This window comes from Mesoplodon densirostris, chromosome 2 (genome assembly GCF_025265405.1).
Source record: "Mesoplodon densirostris isolate mMesDen1 chromosome 2, mMesDen1 primary haplotype, whole genome shotgun sequence".
Classification (NCBI taxonomy): domain Eukaryota; kingdom Metazoa; phylum Chordata; class Mammalia; order Artiodactyla; family Ziphiidae; genus Mesoplodon; species Mesoplodon densirostris.
In genome coordinates this window covers 16,386,334-16,413,785 of record NC_082662.1, presented here as the reverse complement: position 1 = coordinate 16,413,785, position 27,452 = coordinate 16,386,334, and the positions used below count along the sequence as shown (strand labels likewise).

Below are 27,452 nucleotides of genomic sequence, written 5' to 3'. Positions count from 1 at the left end.
CGAAATCTTGCTGTAGCTACATCTGCACCTGCTTTGACCCTCCTGACCATGACTTCTTCTGCAACTCCAGCCACTTCTACCACGCTTGTCATTCAACATCTTCCAGAGGCCCGTCCATTGCCTTTCTGCTTTCTCCATATCAACCTGCGTCTTCCCTACCCTGTTGAGTTCAAGCTCCATCACCTCAGCTGTTCCCTTGCAAGGAGCCGTGCCCTTGTCCTGCTGTCTTTCCATCACTCCCACCTGAGGAAACCCCAACCAGTCCACCTACACCAAGGTCCTGAAGAAATCTTGACCAGCCACAGGCATTGATGTCATGGAAACATGGGGTCTCCAACCTTCTTTGGACACTCAATCCTACACAGAAATCCTCCCACTTTCCCCAGCCCAGTTTTTTGTTTGTTTGTTTGTTTGTTTTGCGGTACGTGGGCCTCTCACTGTCGTGGCCTCTCCTGTTGCAGAGCACAGGCTCCGGACACGCAGGCTCAGCAGCCATGGCTCACGGGCCTAGCTGCTCCGCGGCATGTGGGATCTTCCCAGACCAGGGCACGAACCCGTGTCCCCTGTATCAGCAGGCGAACCCTCAACCACTGCACCACCAGGGAAGCCCCCCAGCCCAGTTTTGACTCCTTTCTTCTCAGTGGCTATTTCAAACCTTGTCCTCTTTCCTAAAATCTCTCACCTCTCCTCGTTCCTCCTCCTGCTCAGAAGCTATCCTTACTTCCCTCCTCAGAGAGAAAATAGAAGCCATCGTATGGAAACTTTCTCAGTTTTCTGCCCTCAGACCTACAAAGTTGCTTACTTTCATCTCCTTGCTTTCCTTCCTCCCTCCTGTTCCAATGGGAGGGAACCCATCCTCTGATTCTGTCCGAGATTCACTGCTGCTCCAGGGCTGCCCTGAAGCCCGTCCCCGGCCACAGGGTCACACCTGTACGCACCCTCATCATACTCCAGGCCTTTGCTCCTGCTGTCCCCTCTGCCTACAAGATTCTTCTCCACTCTCCCCAACTCCTCATCCTCTTTCTTTGCCTAATGGCCACTTACCCTTCAGATCCCAACTTAATAGATGAAGGTTTTCTTCCAAGATGGAATTAAGATAGTTTCAGAAGGAGTCCTAACTGGACACTTGTCTGCCAGGCCCTGTTCTAGACTCTTGGAATTTGCAGAGGAATAACTAGTGACTATATTATTAGAAGATAATGTTAGGAGACATTCAAGAACCATATCATCAGAGGAAAAAATTCAGATTCACTACCTAGCATAATGGCAAAATGTTTGCTACCTTGTCTATCCCAGATGCATGGTTACAGGACTGTAATAGAGCGCAGCTCTAACCCTCCTGCAAGATGTTCACAATTAGCTGAGAAGACAAGTCGCACAGGCATAAGCAATTACAAATCAGATTCTTTTCAGTACAATCTGAGCCAAGGGTGGAAGAACAACACAGGCTGGACATGATGATGTGCCACGTGACTGACACGGACAGGAAGTTCTCTGGGGGCCTGGGAAAGAGGGGATCGTTTCAGCGGTGGTGTTTCTTCCCATCTCAGAAAAGAAGCACCTGATCTGTGGGAGCTGCTGGCGAGGCCCTGGGTTGGGCAGGACCCCTGCTAGGATCACCCCCTCACCCACCCTGCACATCTAGGGAGGCATCTAAGGACCCAAGAAGGTGCAGGAGCTAGAGGTTTTAGGAGCTGAATGTTTTAGAGCTCTGTGCTGGTGGCTTATTTCTTGTAAATGATTCTGTCAGAAATATCTAAGCAAGGCTCTTCAGCCCTTCAACGCCCACCTAAAAAAGATTAAAGCGGATTCTTCATCAGCTATTTTAATATCACCTAAGAATTATGCAATCTCTTGGAAAATCAGATTGGCTTCTTACCCCATTTGTGTGCGTGAGTGTGTTTGTGTGCATGGATGTGTCCCCATGTGTGCACACAGTGAAACAGTGCTTATGCCTAGGGTCTGTTTAATCTTCAGCAGTGTGTGCCTTTTGCTCCCAGGGGCCATGGAATGCACAGCCCTAGCGGGGAGGCTGGAGGGAAGGGAAGGAAAGGAAGCTGGCCAGCCAACTGCTGTGCCTGCCTGCTCTTTAAAGAGAGGGCTGACTCCGCCACCTTTGTCTCTCCGCCTTTTTTGAAGAGGATGTCTTTCAAGGATGAACCCTTTAATGCCAGGTCTTCAGCAAACACACACAAAGTGGATTCTCAGTAAACGTGGCCAAAGGTCACTGCCCTGCCAGCTTGAATGTGGATTCACCTCCTTCCCAGCCATGGGTCTCTCTACTCCACCGCTCTCTTCCTGGGCTCCAGCCAGTTTGTCCCCCACATGGGCCCTCAGCTTTACCTCCAGGGTCTTTGCGTGTGCCTGCCCGACCCTGCTCCCTTCCTTGAAGTTAATCCAAATTTACTGATCCTTCAAGGCCCATCTTAAAAGTCACCATTTTCTTGAAGGCCTTTCCTGACCACACCCCCCCCACACACACCCCGACACACACACCCCTCCTGTGCTTTCTCTGATCCCTTTTGGTCCAGTGGAAGATGCCCAAGATGGCACCATGGACCCCCACTAGGTCAACTCCTCTAATCTTCAGGACTCTCCTCCCTGCCCATGTAGTTGTAGAAAACAATTGAATCTCAGGGCCCCCCAAGTTAATGATTGGCAGAGCACTTTTAGAACCCCAGTCCAGCTGATTCCAAAGCCCACCCTGTACCCCAGAGGCCCATCCCCCACCCCAGCATTCCCGCCTGGCACTTTACCTGTACCTGCCTATTGCGCTGGTCATGGGGTTGCAGGCGTGACCTCTGGGGTCAAGGCTTGAGTTTGAATCCCAGCTCCACCCCTTGCTAGCTGGAGACCTTGGGTAACTACTTTAACTTCTCTAGACCTCAGTTTTCACATAGAAAACTCTGTAGAACGGAGATGATGAGAATAGGATTGTAGCGAGGGTGAAATGAGATAACGCGTGTAAAGGTCTTAGCACAGTGCCTGGCGCATGGTAGGTGCTGGGTGAGGGTTAAGTTCATCCTCCTGTCGTTCTCATCTCACGGTGCACAGCTCCTTCAGTAGATTATGAGCTCCTTGTGGGCAGGAACTTGCCTGTGTCTGAGTTTCCTGCTTTGCCCACCACGTGCCTGCTTTGTGGTAGGTACCTATGAGAATTCAATTAATGATGATGGTGATGTTGATTGCACAGCTGGCTTTTCTATGAGAGATCCAGCAAGTTACCAGTTGGTATTCCCCCAAGGGTATGTGGCTTGAAGTCTAAATGAGCCTTCCCCCGGGTCTGGGCTGAAGGCAGGAGCTTCAGTTTCTTAGCAGCTCGTCCCCAAAGAGCAATTGGCCTTTTTTTTTTTTTTTTGAACTAGCGACTTGTAGATTTTGGAGTCTGTACCCAGTGTCCTACTGTGTCTGTCCTAAATCCCATTAGACATGTCGATTGAGATCACGGATAACCTTCAAGCAGAAGGTGAACTGGGTGGATCTTCTGGTAAAGGGGCCAAGAGGCTGCCACAGTTAGTCATGCCTCCCGATGAATCAGCTTCCTGAGGGCACTGCAAGAGAGAAGTTTCTAGAAAATGAAATGCACCCCTTGACATACTGCAGTTGTTTTTTCTTTAAATATTATTTCCGCCATATTATTGGAAAACTTCCAAAAATGTATTGCCTACTCTTCCCAGTGTTCTTCAGCAAAACATACCAGACATGGTAACTCGCCTTGGCTACTGCTGACCAAGTGCTTTTGCCATCGGGAGCTTGTTGAAGTTTGCCGGCAATCCGTCTGGGGCCAGGACTATTGTCTCCATCTCACAGATGAAGACACTGAGGCTCAGGGAGCTGCAGTGGCTGTGACAGGAAGTGGCATCTCTGCACACTACAACCTTTTCTTGGGGCTTGGAAGGCAATAACTACGCTCCAGGTGCAATACTGTTGACGTGACTAGAGCCATCTGCCCTGCAGTCCTGGCCCCAGGTTTGCGGGCTTGGTCAGTTATCCTTTTAATCATTCCTCTCTCTCCCTTGCCTTCCTTCTAAGAGAAGCCACTCTTTTTTCTAATTTCTGTTCCACTTCTGGGTCTGAGAAAAAGAGGCTGACGCTCTTGCTAGAATTTTGTCTAAAATAAGAACATTGTGCCATGTGCTTGGATGCTCAGGGACGTCTTCGGTTTTGTTTTCTCAGCTGTGTGTTGGATAGTTACAGGGTTTGGCTCAGTGACCCACAGGTAAGCAAGAGAACTGCGAAGGGGTTAGGGGTGCTCTCCTTGGAGTCAGACACACCTGGACTAAGCCCTGGCTCTGTTAATTTGCAGGGCAACCTACCTACCCTCTGCCAGTCTCTATCCCCTCATCTGTGAACTGGGCTTGATCACCTGTGCCTCTTTGGGAGGATTGAAAGAGGATTCGAGGAGATAATCCACGTACCAGGCTTAGCCCCATTCTGCTCCTCAATGGATTGTAGTTTCGTTTTTATTTCTGTGACTTGAAGCATGATAGGCCTCGGATCATTCATTCATTCATTCACCCTTCAAATATTTATTACTGCCCATCTCTCCATGCCTAGTTTCCTTTATCTTCAAAACGAGGATGATAACAGTTGTTATCTAGCTGAGGACTAGATATGAGGACTTAAAGAGTAAATATATTTGACGTGCTCAGAATTGTGCCAGGTGTAAAATAAACGTGATACACTTGTTAACCGTCATCATTAGTTACTAATTTCTGCCCGGCACTGTGCTAGTTAGACTCTAAGTGAACAAACTAGAATGACCTTTGACTTGTGGATCTTGTAGGCTCTTTCCTCCTTATTTTCTCCATGGGGAGAAAAGCCAACCAATGTTTCATCACTGTCCATGTAAGATGAAGTAATGGGTTTGAGAGAATCACTCTTAGGGACCTGCCAACTTGCTGGCTGCTGCCCTAGAGGCTGGCGTAAGAGTCATGCCTCCCTCCCTCCCTCCGTCTCCCCCTTCATCAAGTCTCTGGGCCCCTAGCCCTGTGCTCTTGGCTTTGGTTCAGCACAATTCAAAGCACCCGTAAACGATTACTCAAAGGGAGAGAACCATGTCTGTCTTGCCTAAGTCACAGCTGTGGAGGTCAGTATCTATGAAAAGGCTCTGTAACTTTCAAAATGCCACACAGACAAGAGGTTTATGTAGGGATCCCGGCAAGGTGGATTTGAAGTTAAGGAACAGAGCTTAGTCCTGGCGCCGCCACTTGGTAGCCGTGTGGATCTATTTCAGGTCACCTCTCCTCTCTGAGTTGGTTTCTCAATTGTCAAATGAAGAAGTGATAGGTCCTGCCTGGTAGGATGGTAGTGAGGAGGAAGTAGGAGCAGAATACAAATTTAAGGTCATTCAAGGCCCCCTCAGACGCCTCCGTCCTTTTGGAGGTGAGTCCACTGCTCCTGTCTCTGAGCTCAAAGGCATTTATGTATACAACCACTAGAGCGAGGCTCATCACTCTGCACCTGCTTAGACTGGCCTCCCCGGACACAGGCTCTGAGATGGAGAAGTGCATTGCCGGGAGGCTCCCTGGAGAGACACCTGTGCGGAAGTGAACCAGGCGAAGTGGGAGAGCAGGAGAAGCTGACACGTGGAGACAGTTGCTAAGGCCACAGCTGGTCCCCCAGTGAGCTCTGGGAGACCTGGGATGGCCTTTCAGAGCTGTCCTGAAGGACGCAAGGGGGCGGCCCTTTTTTTTTAATTTATTTTTTTATTGAAGTATAGTTGGCATACAATATCATGTTAATTTCAGGGGTTTACCAGAGTGACTGAGGAAATGCATTATGAAACGATCACCATGATAAGTCTATTAGCCGTCTGTCACCACTCAAAATTATTAAGGTATTATTAACTATATTCCTTGTGCTGTATATTACATCCCCGTGACATTTTATAACTGGGAGCCTGTATCTCTTAGTGCCCTTCACCTCTTTCATCCAACCCTCCACCTCCCTCCCCTCTGGTAACCACCTGTTTGTTCTCCATATTTATGACTCTGTTTCTGTTTTGTTTTGTTTGTTCATTTGTTTTGTTTTTTAGATACCACATATAAGTGAAATTATATGGTATTTGTCTTTCTTTTTATGACTTATTTCAGCTGGCATAATACCCTCTAGGCCCATCCATGTTGTTGCAAATGGCAAAAATTTTAATTTTTTTATGGCTGAGTAATATTTCATTTTATATATATCTATATATCTATATCTATATATATATATATATGCTTAGATTGCTTTCATATCTTGGCTACTGAAAATAATGAACATATGGGTCATCTGTGTTTTCGGATTAGTGTGGAATAGTTGGATCGTATGGTAGTTCTACTCTTAATATTTTGAGGAACCTCCATACTGTTTTCCACAGAGGCTGCACCAATTTACATTCCCACCCACAGTGCACGAGAGTTCCCTTTTCTCAACATCCTGGGGGTGGGGGGTTTGGCCCTTTAAATCATCACCTTGACCAGGGTCTACTCCTCCCTCCATCACCTGGCAGAGTCCTAACCTTCGACCAGACAGAGGCAATTCCCAGTGAGTGAGTGAGAGTGTCAGGAACAGCTGATACCCCATCCCTAAAGAGAAGACCTGCCAGAAGCTATGCCAAGCATTCGGGATCAATGGAGAATGAATAGAATTTCTGCACATGGGGCTTTTGATCTATATATGGTCTACATTTACCTATTTGGTCTCTGGTCAGCTTGGAGGCCCACCTTGGGCCACAATCTTGTCTCATTAGAAGAATGCATAGTTGGTGCTTAATAAGAGTCTGTACCATCTCATTACTGGTAGTGCACCCAGGTCCCTTTCTTTGTCTCTCCAAAGTGTCACCACCCGATCTTTTGAAAGCTATGAGTCCCTTCATCATGGGCTAAACCACCACACAGTTATTTTTTCACACTCAAAAGAGACAAAGGAAGCCAGCCTGTAAGATGGAACCTCATTTAAAAACATCCCGTGCAGCATCTGAAACGAAGGCTGCCTGGGACCAGGCCCGGTCAGGGCCCAGTCTCGAAGCATCCACCAGAAACTTGCCAACGAGGGCAAAAATGGCAAACTCTCCCAGGACGCTTCAGCAGGTCGCTCATTTTGAAATTTTCCTGGGAAACTTTGCCACAGAGTGCAAATCTGGCTGAAGCTCTACACCTGCCAAATCCTCTAGGCTCTGCTGAGCTAGTGTTCATACTCCAAGTCTTGACCTTATCAGATTTAGCCTGATTTATGATGGAGTGCATAAAAACCACTTGTATTTAAAGAGAGCTGTTGGGCTTCCCTGGTGGCGCAGTGGTAGAGAGTCCGCCTGGCGATGCAGGGGACATGGGTTCATACCCCTGTGCCGCTCCCGTGAGCCATGGCCGCTGAGCCTGAGCATCCGGAGCCTGTGCTCTGCAGCGGGAGAGGGAGGCCACAGCGGTGAGAGGCCTGTGTACCGCAAAAAAAAAAAAAAAAAAAAAAAGAGTAGCCCCTGCTTGCTGCAACTAGAGAAAGCCTGTGCACAACAACGAAGACCCAACGCAGCCAATAAATAAATAAATAAATAAATTTATTTTTTAAAAAAAGAAATAATAAATTGTTATGATGCAATGATCTGCTAAGTGTTTTTTCTTTTTTTAATTGAAGTTTAATCGATTCACAATGTTGTGTTAGTTTAAGGTGTACAGTAAAGTGATTTAATTATACATATACATATACCTAGTCTTTTTCAGATTCTTTTCCCATGTAGGTTATTACAGAGTATTGAGTAGAGTTCCCTGTGGTTTATCTATTTTATATACAGTAGTGTGTATCTGTTAATCCCAAACTCGTGATTTATCCCTCCCTCCCCCACTGCCTTCTTTGATAACCATACGTTTGGTTTCTATGTCTGTGAGTCTATTTCCATTTTGTAAATAAATTCATTTGTATCTTTTTTTTTTTTAGGTTCCAACTAATTTCTTAACAAATGTTTGAAATTACTTATAGGCAATTTTAGTCTCTTTTTAAAAAAAATTTATTTATTTTTATATTTATTTTTGGCTGTGTTGGGTTTTCGTTTCTGTGCAAGGGCTTTCTCTAGTTGCGGCAAGTGGGGGCCACTCTTCATCGCGGTGCGCAGGCCTCTCACTATCGCGGCCTCTCTTGTTGTGGAGCACAGGCTCCAGACGCGCAGGCTCAGTAGTTGTGGCTCACGGGCCTAGTTGCTCCACGGCATGTGGGATCTTCCCAGACCAGGGCTCGAACCCGTGTCCCCTGCATTGGCAGGCAGATTCTCAACCACTGTGCCACCAGGGAAGCCCCAGTTTTAGTCTCTTTAGGAGAGGAAAGCCAGATTCAGAGGGGCTAAGTTTATGAATAAGATACCTGGGCATCAGGGAAGGAAAACAGAGGGGGACTACCATGCAAACGGGGCCAGACTTTCCCACACTGCATTTCCAACACGAGCCATATAGCATTTGCCTGTCAACTTGGCAACAGAGGAAATACTGAATCTTCAAAAGGAAAAAAAAAAGATGAAGGCATAGTATTGCCAAAGGGGGGGGGGAAAAAAAAGCCTTGCACTTTTCAAACAATTGAACCCTTCTCATCTTTATATTTAGGTCTAAATAACCGAGGGATTATCATATTCAGAGATAATTAGGTTTGAAAAAGGTCTCTTTGCTCCGAGCCCTCCACTGAGGGCTTTTGAAGGCTTGGGGTTTCACATCCATGTGGCCTCCCTCATTTTGGTTATTTCCTCCCCAAACAGGAGTTCAGCTGGCAGAGCCCTCGAAAGCAGAGGGAAGTGTGCTCCTGGTGCCTCGGACCCCCTGGTCTCCTCAGGAATGAAGGTCTTTGGGTTCTCATGGTCTTTGTCTCCTGCCGTAAGTAGTATCAGCTGAGTGAGCTCAAAGGCGCTGTCCTGTCTGTGTGTCTGTGTCCGGGGTGGCCCCTCCTCAGGTAGCATCAGGTGAGGGGAAATCAGGTCTCACTCAAAAGGGAATCGGGAGTGGAACGGCCCCCACCAAAGTCCTCCTGCTTCTGCTGCTTCTACCAAATGGGTTAATTTGGTGTTGGGATCTCACAGAATGTCTAGAAAATCAAAGGTTGCTAACCATTTGCTAAGAAAGAGGGCATTTGACTATTGTTTTACCACACACACACACCATTCAGGAGTCTTTTTTTCATTTGGATGCTAGTTGCCTTTATTTAAAGTCTTGTGGATTCCAGGACAAAAATGCAGACATATATCTAGCTAATTTAGGAATGATTAATTCTCATCAGAAAGCCATTCTTACGGTGACCTATGGAATAATTAGTAATTATAAGTCATTGCGACCAGGAGATCCGATTACCTACCTCTGCAAAGTGAAAGAGAAACTGTGTTGGGTTTGTTGGAAAACTCTTTGACTCTTTGGTTTGATTAGATGAGTAGAGATTTGCTCAAATCCATTTTTCTATCTGTTTCAGCTGTGAAGCAATCACTTTGGGCTTCCTAAGTCAAAATGGCAAAAATGGGGTTCCCTTTTCCCTTAGTCAGTGGTGGAATTTACAGTTTTCAAGATCATGATGTTAGAGGCAGGGGACCCATGTGTAGGAAGAGCCACTGCTGCAGCCCCCATCGAGTACCCCAAGAGCAGTGTCTGAGGGTGGTCCTGCCCCCTCTCCGGGGGCTGCTCCGGTCCCAGAGACCACCTCCAGGCTTTGGCCCCCTCTGCAACGCTTTGTGACAACAAGGCCTCCAAAATCACAGTAATGAGGTGGGAAGGCTCCTGGGAAAATTTCCCCAAACCTCCTGTCTTTGGTTTGTTTATTCAAGTTCATGTTTTTATTTTATTTTTACTGTAAAATTAATATCTGCTTGTAATTAAAAAGAAAAATACACAGAGTTACAAGAATACAGAATATGGAGTAACAAGATAAAGCCCCGGGCTTCCCTGGTGGCGCAGTGGTTGAGAATCTGCCTGCCGATTCAGGGGACACAGGTTCGTGCCCCGGTCCGGGAAGATCCCACATGCCACGGAGCGGCTGGGCCCGTGAGCCATGGCCGCTGAGCCTGCGCGTCTGGAGCCTGTGCTCCGCAACGGGAGAGGCCACAACAGTGAGAGACCTGCGTATCGCAAAAAAAAAGATAAAGCCCCTTCTCATCCTTCCCAGACCCTGATCCTTTCCCTACACTCAGATGTAAGCACTCTTCAGAGTTTGATATACATCCTTCTAGACCTTTATATACATACATTTCAAACATTTCGATAGAAAAGTAAAACACGCTTTTTGTAAGAAAAAAATATATATATATCAGACAGCAGAAAAGTATTTAAGATAAATGTTGCCAGTTGTTTTTCTCCACCTACTTCCTCAGTCCCATTGCCTAGTGATATTGCTAAAAGTAGCATGTTTTCAAGACATCATTTAGTTATTATCTGCCTGTCCGTGGGCATGCGGGTAGTCTCCAATTTTTTGATATCACAAATAATGCTGCAGCAAACATCCCTGTATATATATATATATATATATATATATATATATATATATATATATATATATATATATAATTTCCCCCCCTCACTTTCCTAAGCATTTTGTAGAAGTGAAAATTGCTAGGTCCATGTGTATTTGCCATTAAAAAAATGGATTGACCACAACTTTTTCTGCCTCTTGAGTATTTTGTTTCTCCTGTGAGGTTGTAAATGCCTGCTGGTATTTGCAAGGACTGACATTTCTGGCTTTGAACCTTTCTCGTTAATGTTTAACATCAGATCTGAGAGTGTTTCTGCCCAGGATGGTGGTCTTTTACTTTGGGAAGAAGACTGTAGTTGATCGTATTGTCCTGACTGTCATGGAAACTGGGTTCTCATCCTGGGCTAGCGAGACACTATCTGTGTGACGCGGTAGACATGAGCAGACAAGGGTCAGCACATCAGACATAATCCTTCAGTCTTTGCTCTCCTGAGGCTCAGGGTTGACCAGGGGAGGGGTGGGCGTGCCGGGAGGGGAGAGCACTGGAGGAGAGGAAACAGCTGGGGGACGGCCTCGGCCCCCCTCTTCCACCTTGTCCCCATTAAAGGGGCTGATGCCCAGGCACCACATTTAGGGGTCTCCTGATATCTGAATGCTAAGCACTAGGGGACCTGAAAGCAGCATCTTTCTCATCGCATCTTCTCTTCTTCCTTATTTTCTCCTTGGCAGTGATGGCCTCCACCCCTGGCAGCTTCTGGCAGTTTCAAAGGGTGGTCAAACACATCACAGGGCGGAGCGCCTTCTTCTCAAATTATGGATACGGCTGCTACTGCGGGCTTGGGGGCATAGGGACCCCCACGGATGACACTGACAGGTGAGTGCAGAGGCTCTGAGGCCTCCTGTCGGTTGATTTGCATTGAAATCCCGGCTTGAAGAGAGAGGGCGTTAGGACCCTTGCATTGTAAGGAACTGAAACCAATTCAGGTGAGCCTGAGGGTAAGAAAAAAAACAGAATGGGAGTAGGAGGGTGGTCTTGAGGAACCCAAGGCTGGGGCTGGCTTCCTGTGGCCTATGCAGCTATACAGGGCCCGCATGAGGTTCCCGGCTCTGTCACCTTCTGGAAACGCTTGACAATGTTTGAATAAGGGGCCCCTCGTTTTCATGTTGCACCAGGCGTTGCAGATTATTCTGTCAGCCCTGCCCAGAGCTCTAGAATGTTCAGCTCTCTGTCCTCATGGTAAACGTGGTCTTCTCCCAGGCCTCCAGTTTTTAGGATTACACATGCAGCAAGACTGAGCAACTGTCTCCCAGTCCTAATTCCATTTTCCAGGAAAGAGAATCCAAGTGGCCCAGTTTGGAAAATTTGTCCATCTGGGTGAGGACACATGGCACAAACTTGGCTGCCAGGCCTACTTCTAAGGATGGGGGTGGGGGAGGGTGAATTCCCAGAATAGGTGGAGGTTGGTGTTAATCTGGGGAGGGAACAGGGAGGTAGGAAACAGGATGGTTTGTGTGTCTTTTTATTTGAAGAAATAAGAAGCAAAATGTTCCTGGTCACTTTCACCGTAGTGTGGGTAAATATATCCCCATAGTAGGGCCTGAATATCACCCCTGGAGCTTGAGTCCTCTGGGTTGGGCTCATGAGACCATGGAATATTCCAGCTGGAAGGATCCCCGAGCCCTTGAGGGGACCTGACACTGATGAAATGCCTGTCACATCCTGAGCCCTGGGATTCGTGGTTTGCATGCAGGGCTTGGTTTAATGCTCCCAGCACATGGTCGAGGCCGTGCCACCATCCCCATTCTACAGATGACAACGGTGAGGGACCCACTAAACAAAACAGCAGAGCCCAAAGACACACAGCCCTTGAGATTTGAACCAGATTTGAACCAGAATTTGCCTGTTTCAAAGTCCAGGCCCTTTGACACTCTGTGCCTCCCCTTCCAAGTCCTGTGGCTGATGAGAATTTTAACACTATTAGCCAACGATGACCAGCGGCTAAGAGCCCACGTGTGGATGGGGATGGTGAGTGAAGAAGACAAAGAGTCCAGCCCAGGGTATTGGCCAGAAGCTGATCCTTTTCATGTCTTAGAATCCAGCCCCAGATCTCTGTGTTCCTGCCACTCAGACATGGTGGAACCGACATTGGGGGTCCCTATGCCCCCAAGCCCGCAGTAGCAGCCGTATCCATAATTTGAGAAGAAGGCGCTCCACCCTGTGATGTGTTTGACCACCCTTTGAAACTGCCAGAAGCTGCCATGGGTGGAGGCCATCACTGCCAAGGAGAAAATAAGGAAGAAGAGAAGATGCGATGAGAAAGATGCTGCTTTCAGGTCCCCTAGTGCTTAGCATTCAGATATCAGGAGACCCCTAAATGTGGTGCCTGGGCATCAGCCCCTTTAATGGGGACAAGGTGGAAGAGGGGGGCCAAGGCCATCCCCCACTGTTTTCTTTCCTCCAGAGTTCTCCCCTCCGGCACGCCCACCCCTCCCCTGGTCAACCCTGAGCCTCAGGAGAGCAAAGACTGAAGGATTATGTCTGATGTGCTGACCCTTGTCTGCTCAGAGCCTCTCCCAGGGCTGGGCACATATTCAGTGCTCAGTCAAAAGTCATTAAATGAATGAATAAGTCATGGGCACCTAGATTTGAGTCCTGACTCTATCACCTGCCAGCCGTATGATTTTGGGAAATTCACCTCTGGATCTCAGTTCCTCTCCTATAAAACGGGGACAAGGACTGCACGTCCTAGGGTTACTGTGAGGAACTCATGAGACGGCAGTAGGTAGAGGAGGGCTCTTTTTGTGATTTTTAATGTCATCAGGAAGTGACCTCCCTGCCTTCAGCACCTTCCCCCTGCGGGGGGAAGGAGGCATGTGAATCCTTTCCAGCCAGTTCCCCAGGGCCACCCTCAGGAAAGCTCTCATCTCCCTCCATCTAGCCCCCAGGTGCTGCTTGGCCCACGACTGCTGCTGCGAGAAACTGAAGCAGCTCAGCTGCCAGCCCGTGTTGAACGGCTACCAGTTCCGCGTGGCCAACTGGACCGTGATCTGTGAGTTGCCTTCTCTGTAGGGAATGTCTTTGAAACTGGGCCTTTCCTTAAGGTCAGCCTTGTGGACCCAGAGAATTTTGGGGAAATGAGATTTTTTTCCAAGTGCTTTGGGATGGAGAGCTGTAATTCCGAGAATCAGAGCTTCTCTAGCGTCCTGGCCCGGTCCCTCCCTGGTCCGCATTCGCAGCTGTGCACCCAGCTCTCTCCAGAGGCAGGATGCAGGGCACAGCACCCCCGCCCCCGCCCAGGGTCTTGCATGTGCTCCATAAATAGTTGCTGACTCGAGAGTACAGTGAATTTTGCAGCTTCGCCTGGCAGCTGTTGCTGTTGAGAAGCTTCTTCCCGATGTCTGTCATGTGTTAACAAAGCAGCTCAGCTGTCGTTCAGCTGAACAAATATCTGTGAAGGGTGATTGCGTGCCAAGCACTGGGATAAGTGCGAGGGTGGGGAGGGGGGGACACCAAAGTCAATAGGAGGGGGACGGGGAAGGGAACCCACGTGTCATGGAGGCAATTCAAGGAAGAGGGCCAAGGACAGGGTGGGCAAGTACTGAGTGTCCAGCACATAGGGAGGGGCCCCTGATCTCCCAGAGCATGTTCTGGGACTGCTGGGTGCATAGGGCAAGTTGGATCTAAAGAACAAACCCATTCGCAGATGCTGGGCCCCGGCCTTGTCGTGAATGCCATTCATTTCAGCGGAACCGGTGGTTTGAATGCCCCTATGAATGTGTGACTCGCCTTCCGCTTGGCCTTGGGGAGTTGCGTGAACCACTGTCCTCCTCTTCCTTGTGTGTTTATTCAGAGCTGTGAGTGTGTCTTGGAGATCGCCTGTCTTCTCCCGAGGCCGGGGGACCACCTCCCTTCCACTCATCTCCCAGAGCCCCCAGCCAGGGCTCCAGCCTAGGACACACTGAGCGTTAGGATGGTGCAGTCTCCTTGGTCCCAGTGGTGAAACATGGCTCAGGCCCCTGCAGACAGGAGGCCAGCTTCAGCGGAGTCTGCTTCTCAGCCCCTACAAGCACACCACCGCTGGGGAGGGAACCCCCTTTTTCTTATGTGAGCTCAAGGAGACTCCCTGTGTTGGAGCTCTCTGGCTGTGACCATCCTCAGGCCTAAAGCAAGGCGTCCCCTCTGTGAGGCCCCCAAGGCCATGTCCAGGAGCTGGGGAGGCATCAGGGTCTAGTGGAGGGGCGGGAAGGGGGTGACTGGAGGAGGTGGTCCCCAGAGGATTGTTTGCTTTGGCACATGATGCCCTCTGGAGGCCAGGGCCCAAATTTCTGACATCCTCCTCCCACCCCTCTGGGCTCCACATGGTGGAAGGCAGGGGCTAAGCCTGGCTGTCGGTTGGTGGCAGAGAGGCACACAGAAAAGCTGCCCCTGACTCCTCTCAGCCCAGCTCATGGTCTCACTTTCACATGGTTTCTTCTCACCTCTTTTCGCCTTGATCTTAACATCTGTCATGTTAAGTGTTACCTTAGAATGGTTGAAAAGCATCACTTTGAGAGAAAGTGTGCTCTAAGAGCTCTCTCCTCTGATGCCCCTGGAAAGCGCAGGGACTAAGGAAGGAGGGAAACAGTATTCTGAGGGGGGAAGTGGAATTTCAGTAAGTGCAAAGGACCTTCCTGCACTGTGGTCTCAGGCCCAGGCCAGGCCTCCGCCCGCTGCTCCTGTGTCACGGGGGCCAGCCCGGGCTCTCTGCACCTGGAGCAGCTTCCTTACCAACCCTCTTCACCCTCCCAGGTGGGGATCAGAGTGCAGCCCAGGACCCCAGGAAATGGAGGAGAGTGACCTGGGGGCAGAGGCTGGAGCCCCAGGAGGTGGCACAAGAAACGTCCTCTGCTTGGCACATCAGGCTGGGGGGTGGTGAGAGGTGTAGGCAGGGGCCTCGAGCTGGCCTGGAAAGTCTGTGGCCTGGCCCTGCTTTCTGCAGATGCTGGGCCCTGCCAAGCAGCAGTAGCCAGTTGCTCCTGAAGCTTGACCAGGGCTCCCAGAGTCCAACATCTTGCTTAGGGAGTTAGCATGGAGGGATGCTTCCCCGTCCTCACCAGGACATCAGCATCCCCCTCCTCAGCTGACCCAGCTAGTGAGGACCAGGCTGAACCCCCTGTTGTCCCCACCCCCACCTTGCCAAACCCCTATTCCAGTGTGTGCTGAGACCCCAAGTGAACCCCTCACACATCCATTCACTTGCCCAGTATCAACTGAGCACCCATTGGGTGCCCATCCAGGGCCAGTGCTGTGCCAGGGCCAGGGGCACAGAACAAGGCAGCCAGCTGCAGACCCTGCTGTCCTGGCCTTCTCCAGAGCTGAAAGTGCCCTTGGGACCATCCAAACCAAACCCTCATTGTAGCAATGGGGAGACTGAGACCCAGAGATGGGGAAGGGTTTGATCCAAGGTAACAGGCAAGATTAAAACTCATACGTCTTGAGACTTTCCAGTGCTCTGGAACACACTGCTGACCTGAGTTTTCTAGGCCTCAGTTTCTTCATCCATAAAATAGGTGCACTAACAACAGCTACAGTTCATGAGCATCTGACAGATGCTTTACACTCAGCACTGTGAATCCGTGATAAACATTTGAGGTGGGCATTATTCTCCCCATTATCGAGGAGGACCCTGAGGCTCAGAGAGGTTAAGTGAGATGGCCAAGGCCACACGGCCAGGGAAAGAAGAGTTGGGATTCGGACCCAGGTCATCTGACCCCAGCTGGTGCTCCTGCCTCCCACCATCCTCCCAGGGGCATGGGGCCACTGGGAGGGCGATGGCGCTGCTCTTGACTGGGGGCTCACACAAATGCAAGTCTTATTATCTAAAACAGGCTTGTTAGAATGTTCAGCCCTGGCCCAAAGGGCAAAGAAGAGCAGAAGGAATTTGCCCCTCTGCAAGGACCCAGATCTTTCTGTTCTAGCTCTATGTACCCTGCTAAGAGGCCCAGAGACAGCACACACTTTGGAGTCAGGCAGAGCTGGGCCTGCATCCCAGCTTCACCTTTTCTAACTGGATAATTGCACAACCCCCTGGGCCTTAGTCTTCTCATCTGTAAAATGGAGATACTAATCAGAACTTCATGAGGTCACTAAAGGACTGACTAAAGTAACCCAGCTTGGAGCAGGTGCTTAGTTAGTTAATGCCTCTCCTTTTATTTATTTATTTATTTATTTTTCTTTTGCAGTACGCGGGCCTCTCACTGTTGCGGCCACTCCCGTTGTGGAGCACAGGCTCCGGACGCGCAGGCTCAGCGGCCGTGGCTCGTGGGCCCAGCCGCTCCGCGGCATGTGGGATCTTCCCAGACCGGGGCATGAACCCGTGTCCCCTGCATCGGCAGGTGGACTCTCAACCACTGCGCCACCAGGGAAGCCTCAATGCCCCTCCTTTTAGAAGTTGAGAATTCTTTCGTTTAATCTCAGTTTCCTTTTCCCCTTTACTTTGTGGGAAAGCACTGGGAGTTTTCTTTAGTACTGTTGAGAGATTTCTTGGAAGCATCTCCTCTGCATTTGCCTCCGCTTGAGCTAATGTTATTAACCCCTTATAGGATAGAAGCTCGCCCACTCTACCCCCAGTTATACTGCCGTTCAAGGAGCTGCCTTGCAAGGGTTAACCACCTCCCCAGCCTCCAAGTTCTGAAATCCCGCACCCAAGCCTGGTCCCAGGTTGCCTAGCAACCAGTGGCTGCTCCAGGATGCAGTTGGTGTGAGCAGGGAAGGGAAAGCAGAAAAACAACTTGGTCTGCCCATGTCTGTAAATGTCACTGGGAGCTCAGTGCAGAGAAAGGCCTGGAACCCAAGCCCTGGGGCCAATTTGCCGCGGGGCGGAGGCTGCCCTCAGGTAACCAGGGAGGTCATTAGCCCTCTGTTGAGTGGGCTTACGTAAGTACTTTGCATTCGCAAGGGATTTTAAGATCTGCCAGTGGTGACGCCCCCTCCACCCACACATGAATGCATCTGTAGTGCAGTGGGGAGCCCGGCTGTGGGCAGCAGAGCCCAGGTTCCAGCCAGAGGTACCACTATCACCTCCATCTCTGAGCCTGTGACTTCTCCCTCTGCCGAAGGGGGAGGGTGAAGCAGGTAACCACTGGAATTTGTAGTTTGCAAAGATCTTTCTCCTTTGCTACTGAGTTTCCTCCTCACAACACTTCCGCTCGCTGACACATCACCCATTTCCTCTCCTAGCATCTGTCTCAACCTGACATCATCTCATTTTCTTGTTTACTTATTTGTTTATTTATGCATTGATTCTCCCCTCGACTGGCATGTGAATTCCAGGAGAGTGGGGAGCACTTGTTGGGGGCGGCGCTTATCCTCATAAGGCCACAGAGGATGCCCAGAGCTATGCAGTGTGGGGTCCGCTCGCTCAGACCTGTACCTCCGCACTTCCTAGCCAAAGGGCAGGCACGGGTTAGGAACTCAATACCTGTTTGTTTGATGAGTGAGTGAATGAAAAAAATTCATGAAATAGTCAATGCAAGCACCCGTCCCCTCATTTGAAAGTTGAGGGAAGATGCTCAGAGAGGAACAACTTGCCTGCCATGCTAGAACATGCAGGTGGCAGATCTGGACCGAGAAACCGACTCCCTGTTTCTTGGGAAGGGGGCTTCATTCACTGCCCCGCAGGCCGTGTAAGCCCAGCCAGTAAGGCAGTAGCAAACTGGGATGGAGCGTTTACAGCGTGTTTGGGGCTGAAGATCTGCGATGAAAAGACAAACTCCCTGCCTGTGTGCAGGGAGAGAGACAGCCCATAAAATATTCAGAAAGAAAGATACACTTAGGTAGTGACAAGTGCTATGAAGCATCTAAAATAAGGCCACAAGCTAAAGGATGAGGATGGCAGTGGGCGGAAGGGCAGGGGGTGTGGGTGCACGGGGAGGATGGCTACCTTATGTGGCTGTAGAAGGCCTCGCTAAGGAGGTGGCATTTAGCTAGTGTGGAAGGAGACGAGGGGCTGGGGGGTGGGCGTCCCACCAGGAATGAGTCCGGTGGGGCCTGGCCGTGGGGTGAGGGGCTCACCTTCTCCTTCGGTTGCAGGGGGAAGCATTAAAGCAAGAAGTGATCTGCTAAGATTTTGCTTTAGAAAGATCACTCTGGCCCCTGTACAGAGAAGTTGGGGAGCAGGGGAAGAAACGGGGAGCCATTAGTGGGGTGTTTCTGTAGCACTGGGGAGAAGCGACCATAGCACATATCAATAGCTGGGGAGACGTGCCAGATGCTGCGTGTGTTTGGGAGGTAGATTGATAGGACCTGCTGATGGATTAGATGTGGAGTTTGAAGGTAAGGGAGGCTGACTCTGAGGTTCTTGGTCTGAGCAGTGATGGATGGTGGTGCATCTACGAGCTTCTGCAGATGGGGGAGAGCAGACTCTGCAGACACAGCAAGAGCCTGGCATGAGCCATGTTGGGTTTGAGATGCATATCAGACACCCAAGAGGGAGTCACATGAACACAAACCTATTGGCATCTAGAGCTCATAGGAGATGTCTAGGCTGCGGTGAGAACTGGAGAATCAGCAGTGCTCGGTGGTATTTAGAGCCCTGAGCTTTAAAACAAGAGCTCCCAAGGAGAGGGTTTAGAGACCAGGTCGGAGGCCGGGCACAGACAGTAGCAGCGTGGCAGGCAGTCTGGGTTAGCCCAGGCAGGAACGTAGACCTTCTTGCTTTGTCTCATTGGTGGAGGTATATTTCATGGAATGAGAAAGCATATCCTAAAGCTGTCAGTTCCATTCTTCATGCCTCAGTTTCCCCATCAGCAAATTGGAAGATGCAGGATCTGGGTTTAGGCTTGTTTTTAAAAGATGACTTCCAAACATGGCATTTCTTGGCCCAGGGATGCCTATTCTTCCAGCCCATGACTGGCCTGATGCTACAACAGCTGTGGGATGTCCACAGCAATAGACCGCTGCTCCAGGTCGGTCCTGACAGCCTGCACCCTGGGCAAGCTGATAGATGTAGAACTGAACAGCAGGAGAGAATTATACTCCACAGGTTGGAAAAGACCGGAAGACAAAGCAAGAAAGGGGGTGGTGAGAAAGGAAGAAGGAGGTTTGGTGAATTGAGATGGAAGAAAGAAGAGATGTTAAAGACGAGGAACAGGAGACAAAGAGATAAACAGAAAGGAAGAAGGATGAGAAAGAGGAAAGGGTAGGAAAAGTGCCTCGCTTCCAGTTTCCAGAGAAGCAGCACCCGGGTAAGTGACAGCACCAGGTGCCAGGCCCTTTGGGAGGGAGGCGAGGTTGGATGGGGCAGGGCCCTGTGCCCAAGTAGCCCTGGGCCCCACCAAGGGCAGCAGCCAAACAACCCAGTGAGCCCCTGCAGACCATGGCGGCTGCCAGGGGAGGGCAGCCAGGGGCATGCTGGGCAGAGGTGAGAGACCTGGACATGGAGGGGACGGAGGCTCTCAGGGAGTCCCTGCAGGAGCTGGGGCCTGATGGGTCTTGAAGGATTGTCACAGATGAGGAAGGGAGAGCGTGAAAGCAAAGGTGATCCAGGCGCCAGGAACAGTGGGAGAGGCAGGAACCATCCCTGGCACATTTCCTGAGGGTGAGTGGAGAGGTACAGCTGAGGCGTAGGGTGGGTGTCAACATGTCTTGAGAAATCCAGGATCCAGTGAGATGTGGGAGGACAGCTTCCTGCAGGAATTGTGTAGACTTCGGAGAGGGGGAAAAGCAAACAAACAGACGATAACCAGCACTGGTCCAGCTTCAAAGGGCCCTTCTTTTTCCAACATGTGAAGCTAAGTGTGCACCATCGTCATAATAACAAGCATTTATAGAGGCCTCTCTGTGTTCTGAGCACATCCAGACCACTCCAGCTGTAACGACAACAGTGAAAATCCTCACAACGATCCTGTGAAGTAGACACCATTATTTACTTTTGATACTATTGCTTTTATTTATTTATTTATTATTATTATTATTATTTTTTGTGGTACGCGGGCCTCTCACTGCTGTGGTCTCTCCCGTTGTGGAGCACAGGCTCTGGACGTGCAGGCTCAGCGGCCATGGCTCACGGGTCCAGCCGCTCCACGGCATGTGGGATCTTCGCGGACCGGGGCACAAACCCGTGTCCCCTGCAGCAGCAGGCGGACTCTCAACCACTGCGCCACCAGGGAAGCCCGGTACTATTGTTTTTATCACCATTTTTAAAAATTTATTTATTTTATTTATTTTTGGCTGCTTTGGGTCTTCGTTGCTGTGCTCAGGCTTTCTCTAGTTGTGGAGAGCGGGGGTTACTCTACGTTGCAGTGCGTGGGCTTCTTATTCTGGTGGCTTCTCTTGTTGCGGAGCACAGGCTCTAGAGTTCAGGCTCTGTAGTTGTGGCACACGGACTTTGTTGCTCCGTGGCATGTGGGATCTTCCCAGACCAGGGATCGAATCCCTGTCCCCTGCATTGGCAGGTGGATTCTTAACCACTGCGCCACCAGGGAAGCCCTATCACCATTTTATAAATGATACTGAAACTAACTTGCCCAGGGCCAACACATCAGGGAGTCTGGCCACCTCACTTCCTCACCCCCCCACAACCCTCAAAAGAGAGTGGAAATGGGGTGGAGTTATCTAGAAGGAGGCTGCCTTAGACATCCCTACACCCCCCCACACACATGCACACACGCACGTACACGCACATGCATATGCACCCATGCACAGAGCACTATAGCTCTGACTACTAAATAAAAAATGCCCATCTACTTCCCTGGTGGTGCAGTGGTTGAGAGTCCGCCTGCTGATGCAGGGGACACGGGTTCATGCCCTGGTCCGGGAAGATCCCACGTGCCGTGGAGCGGCTGGGCCCGTGAGCCATGGCCGCTGAGCCTGCACGTCCAGAGCCTGTGCTCCACAACGGGAGAGGCCACAACAGTGAGAGGCCCGCGTACCGCAAAAAACAAACAAAAAAAGATGCCCATCTAGTGGTCACTTGGCCACAGTGCAGACACTCAATCCCAAAGGCCCATTGAGGCTTCATTCACTTATTCAATGACTGTTGAGCACCTACTATGTGCCAGCATAACATCCCAGCTGGGGATACTGGGAGGGACAGGACAGAAAAAGCCCCAGTCTCAAAGAGCTCACACTTTGTTGATGAGAAACAGACACAAGCAAGCAAACAAATAAGAGAAATAAGAGATGTGAGAAGTATGGTGAATCAAACAAATGGCGATGTGAGGGAGAGTGGTTGGAGAAGCTTTAGAAGGAGTGGGCAGGGAGAGCCCTCTGAAGAGAGGAAATTTGACCAAGACCCGAAGGTGGGATGGACCCAGCCACTTAAAAATCCTGGAGAGAAGTGTTTCAGACAAAGAGAATAGCAAGTGCAAAGGCCCTGGGACAAGATCAAACAAAACATGTGACAGAAAGAGGCCATTGGTCCTGGAGCAGAGTGAAGATGAGAGAGTGGGGGTCTGTGAGGATGGAGAGGTTGGCGGGGACCCCATCATGGCAAGCCTGCTTCGGAGTCCACGGCAAGGATTTAGGATGTCTTTGCCCAAATAGTAGGAAACCACAGCAGGGCTTTCAGCAAGAGAGTGAACATAATTCAAGTTACATTTAAAGACGGTCCCGGACTTCCCTGGTGGCACAGTGGTTGAGAATCCGCCTGCCAATGCAGGGGACAGGGATTCGAGCCCTGGTCTGGGAAGGTCCCACATGCCGCAGAGCAACTAAGCCCGTGCACCACAACTACTGAGCCTGCACTCTAGAGCCTGTGAGCCACAACTACTGAGCCCGCGCTCCGCAACAAGAGAAGCCACCGCAAGGAGAAGCCCGCTCGCTGCAACTAGAGAAAGCCTGTGTGCAGCAACGAAAACCCAACGCAGCCAAAAATAAATAAAAATTTTTTAAAAATCTTAAAGACAGTCCCTGTTTACTTCCTTCCATTAGGGTGGAATTGCTGGTGATGACAGGGATTGGGATTGTGGCCAAGAAGATGGAGAGAAGGGCGCAGAGTGAAATATTCTAAACATAGAGACTTCAATGGAACTTTGGGTGGATGGGCTGTGAAAGTGGAAGGGGGGTAGGAATCAAGGTTGGCTGCTGGTTTTCTGGCTTGAGTGGGAGGTGGTGTCATTTCCCAAGCCAAGAGTGTGGGTGGAGGACCAGCTCATTGGGCGGGGGGGCCGGAAGGGGACACTTACATCAAGAGCTTCCTTTGGGGCGTCTTACATTGAAGATGCCCGCGACATCCAGGTGAGATGCCAGGTAAGCTGTTGGAAGGAGGGGCTGAGTTCTGAAAATATAGGTTTCATGTCCTTGGCCTGGGTGCTGCCTGGCAACACTACCCCTGGGCACCTCCGTGCAGCCCACACCTGCTCCTTCTCTCGCTTCCTTCCAGGCTTCTCCTTGGGGCATGTCCAGGTGTGGTGGGGGAACGGCTTGGGGACGAAAGAAAAGAACTCCCAGTTCCTTTCCTTTCTATTTTCAAACCTTGACCCCTTGCAGCGAGCTCCCAGTTCTCCCCAGCTTTAGAATCAAACCCTGGGAGTGGATGGAAGCCCCCCGTGACCCTCTGTCTCCCTTCAGTTGAATGCACCCTTGGTCCTGGTGCCGGCTGCCTCTGTGGGCTAAGGACCTGCGAGTGTGACACACAATCTGCTTCAAAGAGAACCTGCCCAAACTCCAAGCAGTTCCTCTCCAGCTGGCCCTGCTGCGGCAGGTGCAAACTCCAATGCTAGTGAGGCCGTGGGTCCCTGGTCGGTCTGGTCTGGGATACTCCTTTGTCACTGGACATCAGAGGGCTGGAGATCAACAGTGGAAAAGACAGAATCCTGGCTTTCTATGGAGGGAGACAGACCATAAACATATACATAAATAAACAGTACATTCCAATAGCAGTTAAGCGCTAGGAAGCAATAAAACAAGGTGACAGGGTAGAGAGATGTCACCTACCCCCATCCCAGGAAATTTCCAGGAAGAGAAAGGCACCAGGATCCACCTTAAACTCTCCCTCCATCCCCACCTCAAAGTCAGGATACAGGGCAGATTTGGGAACCAGACCCACAACCCAGCTCCGGCCAGAGCCAAGCAGGGATCCTGGAAAACCAGGTCTTGGTCACATGCCAAGCACCCGAGAAGCACACTTGGACTCTGTTTCTCATTTGCTGGAGTTCTGCCTTCTCCAGAGAACCCCGAGGTTGGAAAAAGTCGATGCCATTTTCACCTCCCAGGAGACAGAGCATGAGAACATCAGCTCCCACGGCTGCCACCTGGGTGTCACGCCAGGAAGATAACAAAGAAATGGAGAAAGAGGGCAAGGGAGAGGGAATGGGGGTATCCAAGATTTCGATCCACATTTAGAAGCCCCTGGTTATAAGGCGTAAATTCTAATAAATATTAAAGTGATCCAGTCAGGGTGGATGCTGATCGTTCTGACGCCTGGGGGTAGATTGCAAAAATGACCACAACTGTTCTTACCTCTCTGTAGCCTCACCTCTCACGATGTGATGCTCAGCTTTTCCGGTCAAGCGGTAGACTGTTTTCCCCACCCCTGAATCTGAACTCTGGACTGGCCTTGTGACTTACTGTGGTCAATAGAACATGGTGGAAGTGACGGTCCACCAGTTCACCAGCAAGGCCTCTGGAGGCCCAACGCACGTCCCCTCTTTCTCGGAAACGCCTGCCACTGCTATGAGAAACACCCTGGGCCCACCTGCAGGAGGGCAGGAGCCCACCTGGATCAGGGTCGTCAGGCCAGCTGTCTGGCTGAGGACCTCAGACCTGTGAGAGCACTTGGCAGGGATCAGCAAAGCCAGCTCACAGCTGACCACAGACACCAGAGAACCTCACTGAGACCAAAACAACCACCCAGCTGAGCCCCAGCTAAACCACCACCTTGCAGAAGTGCAAGCTAAATAATGGGTTTGTTTAATGTCATTAAGTTTTGGTGTGGTTTGCCACGCGGTGTAACTCACTGATGTCGTTGGTCTTCACTACCCGAGACTCTGGGGTTCTCAGCACTGTGCCGAGCTTGGGGGCCACATGAGCAGCGTGGACGTGCCCCTGCCCCTTACCTGACGGGCTTGGGAGGAGAAAGGCCATCCTCATGCAATACCGGAGAACACACAGAGGCTGTAATCACTCAGTCATCCAACCAAAAGTTCATTGAGCCTCTGCTAGGCGGCAGGCACAGAGCTGGGCAGTAGGGATTCAGAGGTTTAAAGAAAACAAACAGAGAATCAGGTGTAAATATCCTGGGGAAAAAGTTGAGAGCCAGAGCAGCTTTTAGAAGTTCAAGTTCAGACACTTACAATCTGGATTGAGTGACGCCATCACGGGTGTGAAGCCAGAAAGGGAAGCTAGAGGTGGGTGGTCAGCAGAGGGTCTGGGAACTAGGGCTCTGGGGTTCTGCCTGGCTCAGCTGGCAGGTCACAGGGGAAACTGGTCTGTTTTCCCACCTGCCCACGTGCTGTAGTCATTGCTACTGCAGAAGGAAGCTTGGGGTTGATGGGCGTCACGGTGAAGGTTGTAAAAGGCGGTGAGGGGAGTGACCATGGAAAGGCAGGCATGGAACCAGGGTGGCTGGGCCCAAGCCAGGCACCTCCCCTCCTTGCGGACTCCGGACCACAACAGAGACCAGCTCAGGACTGGCCAAATGACACAGTGGAGGGAGGGAGGCCAGGGCTGGGCTCAGCATGGGGGCAGGGATTTCAGTGTGAGATCCAGGCCATGGTCCACCGCCTGGGCCTCTGATTCTAATCTGTAAAATGGGGCCCGTGGTGGTATCGAACTGCTCACGTCGATGCCCTGGTTCTGGGAGGACAGGACGGTGGTGGGACTGTGGAGGGAGGTCGTTGGCTTTCACTGGGAAAGCCCGCTCTCCTGGAAGGTCGATCATTCATCCCCTCAACAAATCCACATCAAGGGCCTGCTGCAAGCCAGCCCCTGTGCTAAAGCAGAGAAATAAAGCTGCATCCAATTCCAGGTTGCTCTCAGATCAGGCAGAAGACAAGTCAGCGGGTGATTACAAGGCAGGCTGGGAGATGCTGGAATTGGGGTCAGCTCAGGGAGCCATGATCGCCATCGGGGCGGGGGGTCAGCATTCCCTGAGGAATGCTGAGGGTCTGACGTCTCACCTGAGAGCTGAAGATGAGGAGGACTTGGGGTAGCCAAGTGAGGTAGAGGGATGGAAGGTGATTCAACAAACCTGCTCGAAAGCGCCACTGCCACCAGTCTCCCCCCCGGATCAGCTGAAGGGCCATCCTCCATGTTTGCCCCTCCCCCAAGCCAAAAACATGCATGTCAAATTCTTTCTCTCATATCCCACATCTAATGTGTTGGCACCTTCAAAATACATTTAGATTCTATATTTATAAAATACTTCAGTAAAATGTACACATTTAAAAGAAGACGAAGATGAGCGGGGAAACATTTAGAACCACCTGGGCCACCTTCAGGGCTGCAATCTTGGTCTGAGTCACCATCACCTCATTCCTGGGCTAAGGCTTGCCCCTCATCATTCTCTCCACTTCCACCCTCAGCCTCTGCAATCTCTCATCCACCAGCAGCTGGTCAGCAGGGTGCCTGGCGTCTGATCGTGTCACTCCTCTCCTCACGCCCTCCCCGTCTGCCTCTGAGTAAGAGCCGATGTCCTTCCACAGCCCCGAAACCCCCCTGACCATCCCCACGCAGCCTCGCTTCCTATACTCTCCCGCTCACTCCCTCCACCCCAGCCAATGGCCTCCATGCTGTTCTGTTCCTTGAACATGGCGGGCACGCTCCCTCCCGAGGACCCTGCCCACAGTGGCTCCCTCGGCCTAGAAGGGGCATCCCATGTGCCTGACTCCTTACCTCCTCCAAGTCTCTGCTGGAATCTCAGCTTCCTAATAAAGCTTATGCGACCACCCCCTTTAATACTGCCCACCCTCCCCTGGCCTTTCCCATCCCCTTCATCCTGTTCTCTGTTTCCCCAGGCTTCGTACACGCATGGATACCACTGTTCGTTGCCTGCCTCCCCGCTGGAAGATGAGCTCCTGGGGGCAAGGATCTGTGTTCTTTTCTAATCCCTGATGTGTATGTTGAATGACGTGAGGTCAATGTGAAGGGATTGCATTAGCTCAGAGTGGGGAGCATGGAATGTGGGAGTCGATTTTCAAGCGAGCAGAAGAGATGAGGAAGGCAAGGCCAGGTCAAGGAAAGCCTGTGGCCACTTTAAGAAGTCTGGGCTCAGATCCAGGGAGCAGTGGGGGTCCCAGTGCTCTGGGCCATCACCACTTTCCACCTGGGAGACCTTGGGCAGCTCAGTGTCCTCAGGGGAAAAGAGGCAGACGGGTGGACGGCGAGACCAGGGCGCGTGATGACTAACACGGGGAGGGCTGTGGCGATCGCGGGGGCGCAGTGGTGTCCCTTCCCTTCCGCCTCGGCACTGTTGTGGGAGCGAACTCCCTGCCTCAAAGGGGACAGACGTCAAGTGTAGATGCATTTTTGCGACAGCTCTGTGTCTGCATCTTTTCCTCAGCTGCATTTCTTGCTGTCTGGGTGAAGCTGCCAGGCAGTCAGGGAGAGGTGGAGCAGTGGGCACGCCCTCCACCAAGGGCGGGCTTTGGGCTCGGTGCCCCACAGGGAGAGGCTGTCACTGCTTTGGGGTGACTGTGTGCACGGCAGGCAGAGCCATTGTCCCCCATCCCCCTTCCGGGGTGTCTGCAAAGCTGTGAAAGGTACGGGGATGAGCAGATGTGGGGAGTCTGGCATAACGCAGCAGCGTGGGCACGGCTGGGGGCCTGGAGCGGGGCAGCCGGCCTGGTGGGGAGAGAGGTGACTGGGTCAGTGGCTACAGAGGCTCTCCCGGGGCGCCTGGGATGGTCCAGGCATTACTGAGCTCATCTGGAAGCGAAATCATGTCCGGTGGGAGAACAGAGAGCTGGGGCAGGGGGCGAGGCCCAGGACCCGGGATGCTGAGTGGGGAGAAGGGGAATCCTGATGTGCCCCCCAAGCCTTGGTTGCTGCAGCAAGCAGCCTCCAGATACTGAGGCTCATCTCGTCCCGGGCACAGCACTCCCTTTGTGCATAGTATACCCGA

The 27,452-nt window shown here is 51.1% G+C and overlaps 1 protein-coding gene across 1 annotated transcript; it reads left to right on the top strand.

Annotated features, from left to right (window-relative positions):
* The first annotated feature begins 11,141 nt into the window (after positions 1 to 11,141).
* On the top strand, positions 11,142 to 25,968 carry PLA2G2C (phospholipase A2 group IIC). The gene is made up of 5 exons (XM_060118439.1): positions 11,142 to 11,284; positions 13,357 to 13,460; positions 22,961 to 23,093; positions 24,093 to 24,156; positions 25,915 to 25,968. The coding sequence occupies exons 1-5, from the start codon at positions 11,142 to 11,144 to the stop codon at positions 25,966 to 25,968; spliced, it is 498 nt and encodes a 165-aa protein (XP_059974422.1).
* Positions 25,969 to 27,452: the final 1,484 nt, after the last annotated feature.